Raw genomic sequence first — 20,910 nt, 5'->3', positions numbered from 1 at the left:
TAAAAAGTGTAATTGTAACAAGTAAAAATGTAGGAATAAAAGAGAAAATAGTAAGAATATTAAAATGAATAATGATTAATAAGTAAAAAGTAGATATTCCATCAGGCCCATGTCATCAGTTATTTAATAAAAATAAGATCTATGTGACAATGGCAAATGAAAATGAGGAGTATATATACATGTAGTGCTATAGGTGTTTCTTCCGGGGATTCTTAAATTTAGCCAAAATTGTAGAATTAGACCATTAAAATATTTAAAGAAGAGAATTCAATTGAAATATTTACTTCTTTCGAAGAAATCTGGAAGTCCTAGTCTTACTTTAGCAACATTTGGGTTATTGTGGTAGGTTACTAAACTTATTTAAAAGTAGGTAAAGTTTATCAAGATCTCTCAATATTTTAGCAAGAGGACCAACTGAGAAGGCAATAGTCCTCAAGGGATTAAAAACTAGCAAAAAGTATGGACCATAGAACAGATTTAGAGGATATGGTTTTACATAAACACCATAATATCCATGACAGATGGCCAATGATTTTATTGTCCTGTCTATAAGGCTTTTAAAAGTTAATTTAGTGTTGAAAATAATTCTAAGATTGTTGTGTGTGTTGACATATTGCACGAGTGTTTATAAAAAGGATTACAGGGGTGGATTTCTGAGAAAAGAAAAACACATTATTACAGATTTTTGTACATTAATTCTAAGGTTAACTTTACTAGACAGAGGATAAGTGTTGAAAATAGAATTGGAGCCGTGGGATCATGATTTAACAACTTCACATCATCTGCATAGGTGATAACAGAATAATTTAAATTAATAAACAATTGTTGATATATGCAGAAAAGAAAAGGCCACTTAGAACTGATCCTTGTTAAATACCAGTTAAAGGCAGAAAATTGAGAAAAGTAAAATCCCCTACTTCAATCTTGTATAGACAAGATAAAAAAATAGTTGTTCAGCAAAGAGTGAAGAGTTGGGTTAATATCAAACAAAAAATAGTTACAGAGAATATCAAAGTATATTTGTAAGTATGGAGCCGAAGGCTTGACTTATATCAATGTAAGCTAAGTAAATTGAATGTTTTTTTTTTCAAAATTATTCAGGATTATAAATGTTGTATCAAGAAGTTACTAGTAGTTGATTGATTATGCAATCCACAATGTTGAATAGGTAAGAGTTTTGAAGTTATTGAAACATAAATTTTATTTAAGACACATATTTAAAAAATTTTAAGCATTGCAACAGATAAAGAAATGGGTCAGAAAAAATTTTTTCTCCTTTTTTGGTATTGGTATAATAGTAGAGGAATACCATTGTTTCAGAACAAGACTATATTGGAATACTTTAGAAAAATTCTTGATAAAATTATGGCAGTAATCAGTTTTAGTTTTATACAGAAAATTGAGAGAATGGAGTCAGGACTGGAATTGTAGGGCTTCAACTTATCTATGGCATGCTTTATTTCCAAAAAAGAAAAATTATATTGACAGGTATAGTTGTATAGCATAAACAGAAAATAATCTGCCTTGGGTGTACTTTGGAAAAATTTCACTTTAATAGATTTATAGGCATTGAGTATCATGCCATCAGAAAAGAAAGTTGATTTATTTTGAGTTCTTTTAGAAAATTTAGGGATAAATCCCCAAAATGTATGGTGGTTGAAAGCAAAAGTGTTAAAATACTTTAATAATATCGTAAACACAATATCTTAATCATATATGATAACTCTGCAATCACAATAGAAAAGATAGACATGCTTATAAATAACATACACAATAGAATCCAGTTTAAAATAGAGGAAGAAGACAGCATAAATAATAGTATAAACTATTTATATATTACAATTAAAAGGAATGTAAATGGTGTAGAATTTGAAAAGCTTAGTTCCATTAATAAAACCATTAAATATAATTCCCAAATACTGCTATACATAAAACAAAACATTTTCAATATGGAATATAAAAAAATTAAAAATAGAACCAGTAAGTCCATAAACATGCTAAAACATATATACAACCTAAAAAAGAAATTTATTCTGGATGGATACCCGAACCGATTGATTAGCGCATGGGAAAAGGAAATAGACAAAATAATAACCAAGAAAAAAACAAGTTCAGAAAATAAAAAGCTCAGATATAAAATATATAAGTTTTCCATATATAAAAGGGTTATATGAAGAAGTTCATAAAGAGATGAAGAAAGTAAACAAAATTGGCACCTAAATATGAAAAACTGCAATCACGAATAACTAACAAAAGAGACAAGAAACAAACTAATGAAAATAAAGAAGAAATTAAAAATGTGGTCTACGAAATTCCATGTACTTGCACAAATTCCAGTACCTATATAGGAGAAACAAAGTGTAAGTTAAAAACAAGATTAAAGGAACATATAGCAAACATGAAATATCATAGTTTGCAATCTATTTTTCATGATCATTGTGTAATAAATAATTGTAATATAGATAAAGAAAACACAAAAATTTTATACAAGGAAAGAAATATATATAACAGAAGATTCAAGGAAAGTGTAGTTATAATCAACTCAAAAAATTGCATAAATAAAAATTTAAGTGTAAACAAAAACAAAAATTGATTGAATATATTATAAGGAAAATAGTTTAATCTTAAATGCTGGTTTTTAAAAATGGCATGTTTTGTGAAGTATTTTTAGAGGTTTTTGGGTTTTAAAAGTTTTAGAGATTCCACCAGAGGGTTTCAGTTCGTTTGGCTACTTTATGGCTACTCCATATGATTATGCAAATTCCAATTGTCACAAATGGTCAGAAACACCAACTGATGTCATTACGTCCAAGTTCAATATAACGTGATAGACCGACAAGAAATAGAACAAACTATACCATTGAAAAAATTTTGTGCAAAGTTTTCCAAAATTGCAATGTGCCAAAATAAGTGTCTGAGAGAACTCAGCAACCTACATCCATTGTCTTTGATAAGAAAAAGGGATATATTTAACAGTAAGACTCAATATTTGTTAAATACCTATAAATTTGTATATTTTATATATCGTTCTACTATTTTAATTAGATGTACGGAAATTTTATGGTGTTCATGTAGTCACCTCATTCTTCTAGTTTGTAATATGCAAACTCGTGGTGTACAAGTGCCATATTGTGGTTAATGGTACGTTTGAATTATATATGTGTTTTTTAGATTATTTTTGTACAATTTACTTGTAAAATATGATATTCTGAATACTACATATATTCTTTCTTGTTTACTTGACTGATGAGGAGCCAAAAGCCTGAAACATGTAGAAGTAACGTATCAATTAAATAAAGAAAAGAAGCCAAGTATTTGATTAACAACATGATCTTGTGTTTAATACTCTCAAATAAATTATTAAAGTAGTTTTGAAATGATGTGTTGCATTCTTTGTAGTATTGTTTTTGTAAGATATGATGAATATAGACGTTGCATGGATTTCACTGTGTTTCCACTTTTTCTTCATTTTTTTAAATGGTGAAAGAACCATTTGTGTGAGGAAGTATCAACTTTTCAATATTGTAAAAATTCAATGATAGTAGAATAAAAAACATCATATGTTAAATCAATAATGGTTTGAGGAGGTAATATAGGAAATTCCAGGAAAGTCCAATCAATGGAACAAATGTGTTTAGCAACTTATTTAAAATTAAAATGATGTCATAAAAGAACTCTCATAAACCACTGAGTAATTGATGTAACAGAATCTAAAGCTTCAAGAAAAATTGCAAAGTTATCAGAAATAAACCCTTCCATCAGGTAAGCATTGAAATTACAATTTACTGAAAAGGCCAAATCTAAAAAAGAATTATGGTGTGTTGGGAAATGAATACTTTCAGTAAAATTGAAATAATAAAAAATTTCACTACCCCTTCCTACCCATGCTCGAGTCTGACTCAAGGAAGGTTTATAATGTTAAAAAAAAACCGGGCGTTTGGGCACCCAAAAAAATTTTTGTTTTTTTTTTTTATTTTTGGAATGCTTTTTAGGTCCCCAAATTTTTTCAAAATTTTTTGCCCGCGCGAAAAAATTTTATTGCGATTTTAATGAGCCTTTGATAAGGCTCGATTAAGGCTTAATTGCTTTTTAATGTTTTTTAATGGGAGTTTTTTATCAAAATTAATTAATCGTTCTAAAGTTGTAGTGCACCGATTTTCCTTCGGTAAAGTTATTTAAAGCTGTTTTTTGATGTCAAAAACCACCTTCAATAGTTTTTTAATTTTTTTAATTAATAGATTTTATTATATACACGTTTAATTAAGTCGGAAGGTCGAAAATCGCAATTAAATTTTGAATTTTTTAAAAACATTTAAAAATATACGGCCAGATAGAACTCACCCTACTTTAAACTTTTGTCCTCCCGAGACTTCTATGAGNGAATGTCCCAGGAAATATGACACCAGCTGTTCTCAAGGTCATCCAGATGTGTAAACAATGACTCATCGGTCTTAAATTTCACAGAAAGGCGAGACAAAGGAAACTAAATGATGAAGCTTTTTAACCAAAAATAACGCATTTCTTTCGTTTTTTTTTCAGTTTTAAGTATTTTTTATGTTTAATTAAAATTTTTTTTAAAAAAGCGGACAAGAAGCGGTTAATAAAAAACTTTTGCTCTAATGTTAAGAAAGTTGGCCCAATGGATGACCAAGAAATATTAGACATATTAAAATCTCCACACAGAATTAATTTAAACTGTGATGCATAATCTATTGTTTTCAGGAAGTGGTATTTATTTGAAATACACATACTCTTTTAGGGTGTGGGGCATAAATGGAAATTATAAGATGAAATTTAGAGATTTTAACTATCAAGATGGAATCAACATATTCAAATATTTTTATTATTTAAGTTGAAGGGTGGAAAATCAAAATAGTCTGAATTTCGAATAGTCCTGTTAATTTATATTAATAAAAGTAACATCTTCAAGAGAAATTGAATACAGGGTGTTTCAAAACTATATGTCAGAAATGTAAAGGCAGATAGAGGGGACCTAAATAAGCAGATTTCTTATAGGAATGTGGGTGCGGAAATGCAGCGAGAGGGCGCTGTTGAGTTTGGTGGATGAAAGCGCTTTGCTGGCTTGAATCATCATTCCCCGCACAGATTTTGAGCAACGTGCATCATTACACCAATGTGGAGCTTGCCAACATGCATTTCATGCATGAGGCAGTGCAAGGAAATGGAGCTACTGCTCAAAGGATGTACAGTACATGGAGCAATTTCCGGGTAGGAATCTGCCAGATCACTGAACATTTGAGCATCTTCATCGAGAGTTAAGTATGGAAATCACTCCATGTACACACATCCTTTGAGCAGCAGCTCCATTTCCTTGCTTTGCCCCATATATGAAATGCATGTTGGCAAGCTCCACATTGCTGTAACGATGCATATTGTTCAAAATCCTTGCGGGGAATTCAACGATTCAAGCCAGCAGAGTGCTTTCATCCACCGAACTCAACAGCGCCCTCTTGCTGCATTTCCACACTCACATTCTTATACGAAATCTGCTTATTTAAGTCCCCTCTACCTGTCTTTACATTTCTGACATATAGTTTTGAAACACTATATAAACAAGATTTGCTTTTAATAAAATTTCTTTTAATGGTACAGTATCTATAATTCCTGGTATAATTTCTCTTCCTTTCTTCTGTCCAGAATATTGATATATATTAGTAAGTTTATATGTATAATAAGATCATGTTTAACATTAGCCAATTCAATGCTGTTTTATTACAATACACTTTTGCCAATGCTCAATAAAATAGTAATTTTCTGGAATAAATAATTTTAGTACTCAAGCAAATTCTTGAACTCTTCAGTATCAAACAATAATACAATAATGGGTACTTTTCTGCAATTCTATGGTGAGAACTTAGCAACACCAGTCATTGAGAACTAATAGAGCAAGGTTTTCAGAAAAAACTTGTAATTTTAAATAACGATGCACAAACAGAACTTACAGATTTTCTCAGCAATAGTATCACAAAACTCATGCAAGTCATGAACAATTCACAAAGAACAACCCAGATTATGAATATATTTCTCAGTAATAAGATATGATATCCTATTACTGAGAACTTCATAAATGAAAGAAAAAATAATAACTGACTCTCAATGGCTACATCACCAAAATGCTGAAGATTTCTGAAAATCCAGTTCAATCCTTTATCTAAAATATAAAATTATAAATACCGTATTTACTCAAATATAAGACAATCTCACATATAGAATGAGGTGTAACTCTAAAGATTAAAATACAGAAAATTAGATTTATTAATGCAATTCTAATTTTATTTCATCTAATCACAAATAAAATATCAAATGCATATAAATGCATACATTGTCTTGCAAAAATTACTGGCATTTTAATCTTTAAGGAAAAATCTTGTAAAATTGACAACATAATTTGTTCATGTATCAGGAGCCTTCTTTGCCAATTCTTAACAGTCAAATCCACACTTATGAGTTTCTCTGAATTCTGATTTCTGAATAATTATCTGTTTTCATGTGGGAATGGATTAAAACGTATCAAAACTTCTTCAAAAACTTCAGACTATGAGGCGTTAAATATAATTAAAAATATTTTATTCGTACGCATGCGTACCAATTTTAAATATTTTTAAATCTTTTTAATTCTAAAATTTAAATCTTATTTATAATAGTTATATTCAAAAAACGGCTAATATCGTTAATGTTTAAATTTAAATGTATGGTTTGAATTCTCTATTCGATTTTGAATTGCCTGAAGACGACGTGCATATTTACGTCGAAAGCGCTGCAAGAATAAAATATTTTTAATTATATTTAACGCCTCATAGTCTGAAGTTTTGGAAGAAGTTTTGATTGAGATAACTGTTGGCGTGACATCCAACCCCAGTACTTAATACTCCTAATTAAAACTTATATATCAAGCTCCCGTATGATTTTAGAATTTCAATTTGGAATTCAATTCAAAAGCTTTGCTTTTCCTATTGCTATTCATCTTTACTCCTGCAATATACGAGAATGATTGAAACAACCCAGATAAAATACTTTTGTTTTTAAACACCAGAGGGTGAGCATATGGTAAAAAATTTGAATACACAGTTCACAAAAATTATTGCAAAAACCTAAAGAACCCTTTGTTCGAGAGTACAGGATAACCTAGGTTTTTGAAGCAGTCAAAAATGAAAAAAAAAACCTCGACTTATATGCAAGTAATTGTGGTATATAAATTTATATATAAGAACATATGTACAGTACAGTATCTAATAATATTGTTAAACAGAAATGTATTATTATTCTATTTATATTTATGTTTTAACCTATCTTTATTCATATAATGTTAAAATGGTCCTATTTAATGCTGTTTCATTTTTAAAGCCAAACAATCACCAGATTATATTAAACTACTTTTCTGCAATTATATTTAATTAATTACTAAATAATTTGTCACTAGAGGATGGCATCTCTTGTTAAATTTAATTATAATTAAATTAATATTTATTAAATAATTTAGAATATTCTGGAAAAAAAAAAATCGACCCAGACCCAGAGCAAGACTCGAACCTGCAACTCCCACTTACCATGCAGATGCTTTGCCAGTTATTCTGCCCAAGCCTCTGGTTCAATCTCCCCTTCCAAACATATTTAAATATTATTATTACAGAAATTGCTTTTAGCCCTAAGTATAATTAAATTAATTAAAATATCTATAACCGTGAGGCAGATAATAGTAAGGGATTATCACACCAATGATAATGGGCACAAACACTCAAGAATCAAAGTAAAAACATTTAATAAAACAAAAAAGGTGTACAATAAAATGATTACATAAGTATAGAAAGGTGTGATATCTGCCTCATGGTTATAGATATTTTAATTAATTTAATATTTAAATATGATATAACCATCCTCATATATAACCGAGAATGGTTATATCATATTAAAAATGTTTGGAAGGTTGTTTGACTTTACAAATTTATTGGGTTTTGTGATGTTTATGTATATATATTTCATTTTTAATATATTTATATATATGTATATATATAAATGATCAGAAATATCAGAAATATTAGATATATCTAATATATATATCATATATATATATATTGATATTGAATATAAAACAGATTTTATATAATCAATTTAGCGAGAGGGCGCTGTTGAGTTTGGTGGATGAAAGCGCTTTGCTGGCTTGAATCATCATTCCCCGCACAGATTTTGAGCAACGTGCATCATTACACCAATGTGGAGCTTGCCAACATGCATTTCATGCATGAGGCAGTGCAAGGAAATGGAGCTACTGCTCAAAGGATGTACAGTACATGGAGCAATTTCCGGGTAGGAATCTGCCAGATCACTGAACATTTGAGCATCTTCATCGAGAGTTAAGTATGGAAATCACTCCATGTACACACATCCTTTGAGCAGCAGCTCCATTTCCTTGCTTTGCCCCATATATGAAATGCATGTTGGCAAGCTCCACATTGCTGTAACGATGCATATTGTTCAAAATCCTTGCGGGGAATTCAACGATTCAAGCCAGCAGAGTGCTTTCATCCACCGAACTCAACAGCGCCCTCTTGCTGCATTTCCACACTCACATTCTTATACGAAATCTGCTTATTTAAGTCCCCTCTACCTGTCTTTACATTTCTGACATATAGTTTTGAAACACTATATAAACAAGATTTGCTTTTAATAAAATTTCTTTTAATGGTACAGTATCTATAATTCCTGGTATAATTTCTCTTCCTTTCTTCTGTCCAGAATATTGATATATATTAGTAAGTTTATATGTATAATAAGATCATGTTTAACATTAGCCAATTCAATGCTGTTTTATTACAATACACTTTTGCCAATGCTCAATAAAATAGTAATTTTCTGGAATAAATAATTTTAGTACTCAAGCAAATTCTTGAACTCTTCAGTATCAAACAATAATACAATAATGGGTACTTTTCTGCAATTCTATGGTGAGAACTTAGCAACACCAGTCATTGAGAACTAATAGAGCAAGGTTTTCAGAAAAAACTTGTAATTTTAAATAACGATGCACAAACAGAACTTACAGATTTTCTCAGCAATAGTATCACAAAACTCATGCAAGTCATGAACAATTCACAAAGAACAACCCAGATTATGAATATATTTCTCAGTAATAAGATATGATATCCTATTACTGAGAACTTCATAAATGAAAGAAAAAATAATAACTGACTCTCAATGGCTACATCACCAAAATGCTGAAGATTTCTGAAAATCCAGTTCAATCCTTTATCTAAAATATAAAATTATAAATACCGTATTTACTCAAATATAAGACAATCTCGCATATAGAATGAGGTGTAACTCTAAAGATTAAAATACAGAAAATTAGATTTATTAATGCAATTCTAATTTTATTTCATCTAATCACAAATAAAATATCAAATGCATATAAATGCATACATTGTCTTGCAAAAATTACTGGCATTTTAATCTTTAAGGAAAAATCTTGTAAAATTGACAACATAATTTGTTCATGTATCAGGAGCCTTCTTTGCCAATTCTTAACAGTCAAATCCACACTTATGAGTTTCTCTGAATTCTGATTTCTGAATAATTATCTGTTTTCATGTGGGAATGGATTAAAACTTATCAAAACTTCTTCAAAAACTTCAGACTATGAGGCGTTAAATATAATTAAAAATATTTTATTCGTACGCATGCGTACCAATTTTAAATATTTTTAAATCTTTTTAATTCTAAAATTTAAATCTTATTTATAATAGTTATATTCAAAAAACGGCTAATATCGTTAATGTTTAAATTTAAATGTATGGTTTGAATTCTCTATTCGATTTTGAATTGCCTGAAGACGACGTGCATATTTACGTCGAAAGCGCTGCAAGAATAAAATATTTTTAATTATATTTAACGCCTCATAGTCTGAAGTTTTGGAAGAAGTTTTGATTGAGATAACTGTTGGCGTGACATCCAACCCCAGTACTTAATACTCCTAATTAAAACTTATATATCAAGCTCCCGTATGATTTTAGAATTTCAATTTGGAATTCAATTCAAAAGCTTTGCTTTTCCTATTGCTATTCATCTTTACTCCTGCAATATACGAGAATGATTGAAACAACCCAGATAAAATACTTTTGTTTTTAAACACCAGAGGGTGAGCATATGGTAAAAAATTTGAATACACAGTTCACAAAAATTATTGCAAAAACCTAAAGAACCCTTTGCTCGAGAGTACAGGATAACCTAGGTTTTTGAAGCAGTCAAAAATGAAAAAAAAAACCTCGACTTATATGCAAGTAATTGTGGTATATAAATTTATATATAAGAACATATGTACAGTACAGTATCTAATAATATTGTTAAACAGAAATGTATTATTATTCTATTTATATTTATGTTTTAACCTATCTTTATTCATATAATGTTAAAATGGTCCTATTTAATGCTGTTTCATTTTTAAAGCCAAACAATCACCAGATTATATTAAACTACTTTTCTGCAATTATATTTAATTAATTACTAAATAATTTGTCACTAGAGGATGGCATCTCTTGTTAAATTTAATTATAATTAAATTAATATTTATTAAATAATTTAGAATATTCTGGAAAAAAAAAATCGACCCAGACCCAGACTCGAACCTGCAACTCCCACTTACCATGCAGATGCTTTGCCAGTTATTCTGCCCAAGCCTCTGGTTCAATCTCCCCTTCCAAACATATTTAAATATTATTATTACAGAAATTGCTTTTAGCCCTAAGTATAATTAAATTAATTAAAATATCTATAACCGTGAGGCAGATAATAGTAAGGGATTATCACACCAATGATAATGGGCACAAACACTCAAGAATCAAAGTAAAAACATTTAATAAAACAAAAAAGGTGTACAATAAAATGATTACATAAGTATAGAAAGGTGTGATATCTGCCTCATGGTTATAGATATTTTAATTAATTTAATATTTAAATATGATATAACCATCCTCATATATAACCGAGAATGGTTATATCATATTAAAAATGTTTGGAAGGTTGTTTGACTTTACAAATTTATTGGGTTTTGTGATGTTTATGTATATATATTTCATTTTTAATATATTTATATATATGTATATATATAAATGATCAGAAATATCAGAAATATTAGATATATCTAATATATATATCATATATATATATATTGATATTGAATATAAAACAGATTTTATATAATCAATTTTGATGCCATATTCACTCATGTTACTATTCTTATGAATGAAATTATTTGCTTATCAAAAAATAGAATTTTGAATAAGAAAAAACAGTTCTTGCAACACAACAAATAAAGACAAAGTAAATACATAAAATTATATGTCCATTTTTTTTTTTTTTTTAATATTAACAAAACACCCAATAAATGGCATTTTCTTTCAAGTGAATGGATTTATATAAACATTTTTATTCTTTATAATTTAAAAATGTTACCAAAAAGTAATTTTAAAAAACAAATACAGTAATGCAGACAATTCATTTCTCCTGAAGACATTTTCTTAATGAAAGTATTTTTAAAAATAATACAAACATCAAAGTTAAAAATGAAAATATTGAGACTAAACTATACTTTTTGTATTCTCTGTAATCCTTATACTAGAAGACAATTGTTTATTTCTTCTCCAATTCAATTTTCTTCATTCATATTTTAATTTTCATATAAATTTTTAACTGTCTATTTATTAACTCAGTTAAAAATAAAAGTGTAATTTTGAAACTGCTAAGATTCTTTTATCACTTATATATTCACTTAATCTATATAAATGAACAACTGCTAATTTATTAATAAAATATCTTTTGAATTTTATATGTTCAGAATAAAATGTGTAATACAAAGCAATGCTTTAATTCCATTTTTCAATTTCTTTCAAAGTATTTCTTTTCAATCTGTGTTGAAATTATATTTATATTAAAACTAATAGTGTTTTATCCTAATAACAGCATTATAACTACTCAAAATAAATAAATGAATATATTATTAATATAATAAACTAATCTAATTTTTAAAATAAATTAAAAAATTATTATAATTCAAATTTAATTGCTAATAATTTATTACTTTATTAAAAAAGATTCACTAAAAATGTAAATAATAGCAATTTAGAAAATGAAATATATATGAATATAAAATTGTGAGATAATCAAATGCAAAATAATATGTATGTTAAAAATTATAATGACAAATCTGCAGTGATTCTAAATCATAAAAAAACTACTCTACAAAATATTTTAAAAACTACTTTGTGCCATCACCAAATATCACCCTTTAGTAAACAAAATATTACCCATGTCTTGATGGTCTGATATGCAGATTATACAGAGATCCGCTAGTGGCAGATCTGGGAAAAGATATAATAGTAAAATAATATTTTAATTTACAATTAAATACACATACATATATATATATATAATAGGAAATAAAACAAACCATGTTTATTTATATGGTGAATAATATATTCACAATATCAAAAACAAATTATTAATTCAACTGTATTAATTAAATTAATAACAACTTCAATCTTAATGTTACAATGTAAAGGGTACAAACTACATAACAAATTCATACCTATATTTTTCAACTTTTTATTTGCAAAAAATAAGTACTTTTTATTATATTTTTATTCATTTTTGCATCAATGATAATGGATCATAGTATTATCAATCAAACTGCCTAAATATTTTTCTTCATGGACACCATTAACTGGTTATATACCCTTTGATATAATTCATAAAAACTCAATATTGAAAGATTTTCAATTCAATTTAAAATCCAGTGATTTCTCATATCCAGTAATTATAACTTTAAAAAATGTAATCTCTAAGCAACTAAATATGCAATTTTCAGGTGCTCTGAACATTACCATACATTACAAAACATATTAAACAATTGTCATTGACTAGTATAAGTCAAATAATTCTATCATATAATTTTAGCTTCATTGAAAAAAATGTGCAATTTAATTAAAATTTTTTCACAAAAATTTGCTGAAAATTATAAATGAAGAAAACACAAAATATCATTAGCTGTTAAAATCAAATTCAACAATCAAAATGTTAAAAAATAATAGCGATAGATAGATAGATATAATTTATACCAGGAGTTCCTAACCTTTCTCATGTATCAACACTTTAAGAAAAATCTTTTTCCATCAACCCCTTCAATATTAATTATACTATACTATATATTATAATTATATTTGCTACAGCCACTTACATAATTATTAAAAACATCTTCCTAAATTTATTTAAGAGCAAAAATGTGCAGAATTTTTAACACTTAAATTTTTTATATTTGCAAAGTTATATTGATCCCCTCAAACTTTCATTGACCCCTAATGGGTCAATATTGATCCTGCTAGGAAACCCTGATTTGCACCTTACCAGCTTCATTAATTATACAGTCATTGACAAAAAAGTTAGACACCAAGGAGGAAGTATTGGAAGCATATAAAACTTTATTACTGCAAACACAATGATGATAATAATACCTAATTACAATACTGTAGAGCAAAGGGACAATTTCCTATGAAACACGGTACAATTTAAAAGAACTTCTAGTATCTTCTTGAACCTCCTTTTGCCTGGAAACATGCAACAAAATGATTGGACAAGGAAGCATACAGGCACCATATGCTCTTCTACAACTGCCACTCCAATTCCCTCAAACTCATGGATGAACAAACATGGCATCCCATTTGGTCCCTCAAATGCTTGATGGGTAAAAAATCTGAAAACTGGGTAGGCCAAGAAAGTGTGAAAACATAATGGACACATTCCTAGAAAACCCTAGCTGTATATAGATAAGCATTGCTTGTTGGAAAATGACCATTTGTAGCTCTACTATAAAAGACAACACAAGATATAGGATTTCTTTAACACATTGGTGTGCCATCAATGACCCTCATACTTTTACGTCTGTATCATACTTTTACTGTCTATATGATAGTCACCTAAAGGTGACTATCATACAGACAGTTTCCCAGATTAGGATATCAGCAGTGGAGCAAAGTTCCATTTAACAGAAAAGGCAAAATGAAAATGCTCACTAATGGTCTTCCACATTCTAATACAGTGATTGTCTGTTCCAAAACAAAACTGATATAATTGCTAAGTACAATACAGATAGTCCCCTACTTGCAAATGTTTGAGTTACAAATTTTGGTACATATGAACAAAGTTGTCCTCAAATTCAAAGGTAGTTCATAAGGCTAGTTTGCATGTCCACTGAGTGAGTGGGGGCAGTAGAAGCAAGCAAGAGTAGCACGTCATAAACAATAACTCTCTTTCACTGTACTCATGCAGTTTCATTCAAATGTTGTTGTGTGGTCTCTAGAAAATTCTGTGATTGGTGATTGTTTTCAAAAGTTTTTGCCCTTATAAGCATTCTAACATGTCAGGTGTTAAGTGCAAAAGCAGTGGTGATGAGGTTGGTATGCTAAGAAATGCCAAGCCATCATGATGGAAACAAAAGGGGACATTATAAAAAACAGTGGAGCACAGAGAGAAGATGGCTGATGTTGCTTGCTTATACCAGATGAATTGTTCTACCATTGGTTCAATTCTCAAGAACAAGGATAAGATCATGGAACATATGAAAAGTTCAGTGCCTATGCATTCTATTATTATTAGTAGGAAACATGGAAAAGTGATCAAAGAACTTGAAAATCTTCTGAGCATTTGGATGGAGGATTATCATTAGAAGAGCAAGCCACTAGGCTAATGCTTATTCAAGAGAAGGCTTTAACTCTTTTTGAAGACATAAAAATAAAATATGGAGAAGAAGCAGCAGATGTGACCTTTACTGAAAGCCATGGATGGTTTAACTGCTTCAAAGCACATAATAACCACCATAATGTAAAGGTGACGAGAGAGATGGCAAGCGCAGATATGGTAGCAGCTCAGAAGTTCCCCACTACACATCATTAAAGAAAGCAAGTTTTCACCTCAGCAAATATTTAATGTTGACAAAACAGGCCTTTATTGGAAGAAAATGCTATATCAATAAAGAAGAGAAATCTATACCTGACTTCAAACCCACAAAAAAACAGACTAACGCTACTACTTGGCAGTAATACTGCAGTAGATATGAAGCTCAAGCTATTGTTAGTGTATCATTCTGAAAACCCAACAGTCCTGAAAAATATAGCTAAGGTCACACTTCCGGTTGTGTGGAAGAGTAACCCAAAAGCCTGGGTCACTCTTGCTATGTATCAAGATTGATTTTATTACCATTTCATCCGTAAAATGAAGTGGTACTGCCGGGATAAGAACATTCTCCTCCTTTTAGATAATGCATGGGCCACTCTCCTTTTCTGGATGATTTTCATCCAAATGTGAAGATAGTTTTCCTGCCACCCAACACTACCTCCTTACTCCAGCTGATGAATCAGGGAGTCATTGCAACCTTCAAGAAATACTATCTCCATCGCACATTTTGTCAAGCACTGAAAGTAACTGAGGGTGATTCTGGGATGACATTGTGCGAATTTTGGAAGAACATCACTATCTATAATGCCATAAAGAACATTGATGCTTCATGGTGTGAACCTACCACTTCCACCATGAATGGGGTTTGGAAGAAACTGTGTCCCATGTTTGTCCATGACTTCCCTGGTTTTGCAAAGCTACAGGCAGAAGAACAAAATGTAGGCAACAACTTAGTGAGTATCAGTGAGAAACTTGACTTTTATTTTAAGAAACAGGGCTTCCATGAATATTTTGCTTTGCACCACCAGGAGCTGACAAATGAATACCCCATGGAACTGGAAAACCAGAGAAGGGAGGAAGAGGAAGTGGAACCAGCACCGAAGCATTTCCAGACTAAGATGATGGCACAGGCATTTTAGATGATTGAAGACACTCTGTCATTCTTTGAATCACATGACTCTAATGTGGAATGATACATCAGGGTTGCAGCAGCTGTCTACGATGCACTTCATTGCTACCGGGTCATATATGACGAGAAAAAGAAGGTCTCCACCCAGACATCCTTAGACCAGTTCTTTGAGTGTGTGGAAAAAGTGACGAGTCCCGTCATGACCCTGAACCAGTACCATTGACATTCAGTGTTAAGAGCATCCACACCAAAATCTTCTCACCCTCTACTGAATCCTAGAACATTAGTTCTCAAACAAAAAAGAACAATATAGGGATCCTTGAAAAAAAATTTTTGTTAGATTATTTAAATTTACTAACCCTGCATTCTTCTTTTCACAAAAGCAAATTTTAAACTTTATAGAAATTTTTAAAATATTTGGTAAATTATTTGAATAAATCTATGTAAATAGTTTTTTATTAATATTAATATCACATTCCTTTTTATTAAAACAAAAAAATAATTTAAAACTTTATATAGAACTCTCAAATTTCTGAAGAAAATTTGTAGACCCTTAGAATTAAGAGTTCATAGATCAAGAAACTCTGTCTTAAGGTAATTTATTTATTGTTAAATACATTTTTTACTTTTTGCAATATTTTACGATTGATTTGTATTTTACAATCAAAGTAGAAGATTTAGTTATAACACAAAAAATAAAAACAAAAGTCATAATATTTTGTAAAAATTATTTTATTGGCTATATTCAATCAATCTATATACAGTAGAACCTCGATTATCCGGACCTCTATTATCCGGATTTGCGATTATCCAGATTGTTCAAAATAAACAAAAATTTTACGAATTTGCTGATTTGCACTTGGCAAATTACAATACTGTTTATGTATGTGATGGAATGCATAACTTTTTTGTTTCAACAATGTCTCACCCGGCACAGTGGCTGTAAACTCTTAAATATATTTTGTGCCATAATAAAAATATAACTTGACATACATATTTATAAATAATTTTATTTTCAAATTACATCATTTCTATAACCAAGGGCGGCATAAGGCATGGGCAACGTGGGCCCCTTATGCCTCGTGGTCTGAAGGACCTCGCGTTTCGAAGGTTTATACAGTACTTAAAAGCCGCGCGAAAAAAAAATTTTACTCGTCATAAAATGATAAATAGTTTGTCAAATTTTTATTCATAAAAATGCAGTTTTAAATGCTTTTTATTTTATAAAATCTGTCTTCTTGTGCCACCAGAGGGCCTTTTAAACAATAGATAGTCTGTCAGCGTTGGTCAGTAGTAGTCCAAATTCAATACGAACGTCTGTTTCTTGAAAATTTGATCACAATTTAAATACAGTATTTACTTTTAATATTACCGATATGTCATCGAAAAGAAAACACGTTGAATTATCATTAAAATACAAATTAAAATATTTGTTTCGATTATCCGAATTTTTCCTTATCCGGACTACCTTCATCCCCAATTAGTCCGGATAATCGAGGTTCTACTGTATACAGTATTAAGTTATTAAAAGATAAGCTAATTATTATTAGATTTTTTTGGGCTGTAATTTAAAAATTGTAGAATTATAATCCAAAAAATCTAATAATTTGGAATTAGATGTAGTTGATACTGCCATTTCATATTAAATTAAATAATTAGAAATGGTACTGTACTGTACATTACAAATTAACTAGTTGGATCACCATTCTGATCTGTAAAATTATTTTAAAATATTTATTCCTATTTTATTTTCTCTAACAGCATCAAGATATAAATCTGAAAAGAATATAATTAAAAACTCTCTCTCTAATGAAAAGTTACTAAATTACAATAAATTGGTATAATTGCATTTATTTAAATAGCATTCTAATATTCCATATCATTGAAAATGTTGCATATAACAATTTCATAAAATATTCATAAATTATAATAATCACAGATCTATTATAAACAAATTACCTATTAAGATATTGAGATCCCAATTCTTGACTAGTCCATTTTTTCATATTTGATAAATTGGAAGTAGATGCTGAGATATAACGATTTGGTGATGGTGTATGACGTGGAGATGATGTACTTACAGAAGTAACTGTTTGTGTTGGTAAAGGAGAAGGAATTGGAGATACTGAAGCAGAACTATCGCTATGAAGGGAACTAGTAGAAGGGTAATGAGAAAGAGGACGTGAATTTTGTGAAGAATTAGTTGATGCATGATGAGAATTTACACCACTAAGTCCAGAAACTCCACTAAATGATTGTCTATGATAAGGAATACTACCAGGTCGATATGAATTTGAAATTTTGACAGGAACAGAATTATTAATACTTGTAATCACAGGAGCTGTAAAAAAAAATACATTATTAATTATGTATGTTTTTATTAATAACTTGTATAGGAAATCTTCATTAATTCAAACTCAGATAGTTCAAAATTCCATTAGTTCATAACCGTACTTTTGTCCTGGCCAGGGATAAAAAGATTTAAATGTTAAGGAATTTGGTTAGTTCAAAATAAGGCCACTTCAAAATCTGAAGTAAAAATTCTGTCCAACCTGTGATCTGAATACATTAACATGTTTTCTTAGACTGAAGTGCCTCCATGCTATAAGAGAACAATAGATCAAGAACAACTCTAATCTGGTCAATATGGCTTTGCTCTTACAGTAACACATTTTTGGGTGTCACCTTATCCATAGACATTTATTCTCTTATTTCATAAACTACGGCTGCTTTTCAGGACTGTAGATTGGGCTGCAAGTAGCAGATTGAGATATTTGTGTGGCACTACTATTGATACATTTGGGCAACTTACCACTTTTTAGGCCACTTTAAAAATAATTTGGGCTACATTTCGAGAAATTCTGCTTTACTTTTCATAAAACTTATCTGGAAACCTGTAAGGTTGTCTGATAAGTTAAATATACAGCTAAATATACAGATTATTAATAATAATAATATAAAAAACTACAGGTAAACAGCATATGTCTGCTAAGAACCTGTAACGTTCTTAGAGGACATGTGCCGTTTACCTGTAGTTTATTTGTTTAATAAATTACATATGTTACATGGCATTTGGCATATTGTACAGAAATATGTAAATCTCAGATAATTCAAAACTCAATAATTTAAAGTTATGATTATTTCATCCTTTGAATTTTGAACTAACAAGGATTTCCTGTATAGATATATAAACATAGAATATAGAATAGATATTGATTAAAAGTGTACAAAGCACAAAGTAAAATTAGTGTGTTCTTCTTGTTTCAAACCAATGAAGGGTAGGAATAGTCCAAAAAAATTAAAATGGCACGTTATATAATCATCAAAGGTGTATCTGTACAGTTTTACATGCAAAAGTTATGTAAAATTGTCCACGAAATAAAAAAGCTAGAAAAAATTTCATCACCCGATTAGTTGGCATATTTGATAAACCTTAACCTGGCATTGTGTCAGTCCCAACAATGCCACGTTAATGGAATGTCACTGTACCACAAAAGACAATTCTGTGACAAAAGTTCTTTTATTTAGAAATTTAATAAACAGTTTAATCTTTCAATTTTATTGGCTCCCTATAATAAGCTCCAGCCTCTACATGTGTTAGAAATGATCAACATATACTTTATTGATATAACCCTATTCTGACTGATAAAACTGTATACGATAACAGACCTGACATTATTTAAGTTAACCTTTTTGCAAGCAAGTTTGGTTCTTGGTTCATAAAACCTGATGGCAGGTTAATCATAACAAGTATAGATTTCATTGATACATATATCTATAATTTTATATTTTTTACCAGTAAATTTCATAAAAAATGGGTAGACATGCAATAGTTTTTTAAACCAAATATTTATTTGTATACACTTTCATGTATATTTACATTTTTATATATTAAAGACATAAAAACATCAAACATTTTTATTTAAACTATAAAAGTTATCATTTATCTTTTAAATTATTACTTTACAGTTTTATAATTTTTAAATTACAGTGGAACCTCAGTATACGACCTTAATCCATTCATGATGTTTGGACTTATACCGAATAGGACGTATACCAAACCAACCTTTCCCATAAGAAGTAATGTAAAAATGATTAATCCGTTCTCATGTAAAAAAAATGGCTGGCTTGAAACACCTCTCTTTCCTGGCTAGTTTCTGCTCGATTTTTCATAAGATCAGCCTGTATCTTTTTAGCTTTCTCGCAAATAATTGCTTCTGATAGGATGTTGCCAGCACACTGTTTTTCAGTTATCCAAGCAAAAGCAATTTCTCAACATGATCTAATGTCTTCGATCTCTGTTTAGAAATTGATTTAACCCCTTTCGCAACGTTAGCAGATTTAATAATGTCTTTATTTTTCACGATTGTCGATATCGTCGTTCTCGGAATACGGTATGCAACAGTTAAATCTCGAACACGCGTGCCACCTTCATATTTCTCAACAATCTCTTTTTTCAGTTCCATTGTGATTCTAGTCATTTTTTTATTTTTCTGTTGCCTTTTTGCAATTCATGATTAATAAAAATAATAAAATTTTACTTACAAATTAAAATCAGAAGAAGTTTAACAAAGTTATAAATCGTTGCACTGCGAACATCTAGTCTGGTCTAGTACACCGATAGTGCTACTTGTTCATAGATGGCGCGTATAATTAAGTCATATACTGAACAAAAGTCGTAAACCGAGCAAAATTTGTTTTGTCCAAACAGGACGTATTCCGAATCGGACGTATTCTAAAGCAGACATATACCAAGGTACCACTGTATATATTACAGTAGGGGAAGTTGGGGCAAAGTGAAAACTTGTGATATATGTGTTTTGATAATAGATGATCTGATTTGCTGGCACATGCATGTTAAATATCACAGTTACAGTGTATTTTGCATATGGTTACTGGCTAGTAAAACACTAGTACAGTAGACCCCCCGTAACACGGGTTCATATAATATGGATTCGTATAAAACTGCAAAAAAATTGCAATCATATTCCTATAAACATGCTAAAAGAGACTCGTATAATATGGTAAAATGTCATCACCGA

General features: G+C 29.7%; 1 protein-coding gene across 1 annotated transcript in view; it reads right to left on the bottom strand.

Moving 5' to 3' along the window:
• Window positions 1-20,910, bottom strand: part of LOC111625070 (echinoderm microtubule-associated protein-like 2) — a 104,372-nt gene that overhangs the window by 69,243 nt on the left and 14,219 nt on the right. The window contains exons 3-4 of the mRNA XM_023368101.1: window positions 17,828-18,209; window positions 12,318-12,371 (exon numbers count right to left, since the gene is read on the bottom strand). Coding sequence (XP_023223869.1) covers window positions 12,318-12,371; window positions 17,828-18,209 — 436 coding nt within the window. The remainder of the gene's footprint in view (window positions 1-12,317; window positions 12,372-17,827; window positions 18,210-20,910) is intronic.

This window comes from Centruroides sculpturatus, unplaced genomic scaffold (genome assembly GCF_000671375.1).
Source record: "Centruroides sculpturatus isolate CEXI.00-Female unplaced genomic scaffold, Cexi_2.0 scaffold40, whole genome shotgun sequence".
In the NCBI taxonomy this organism is placed as follows: Eukaryota; Metazoa; Arthropoda; class Arachnida; order Scorpiones; family Buthidae; genus Centruroides; species Centruroides sculpturatus.
This window is presented reverse-complemented; position numbering and strand designations above follow the sequence as displayed.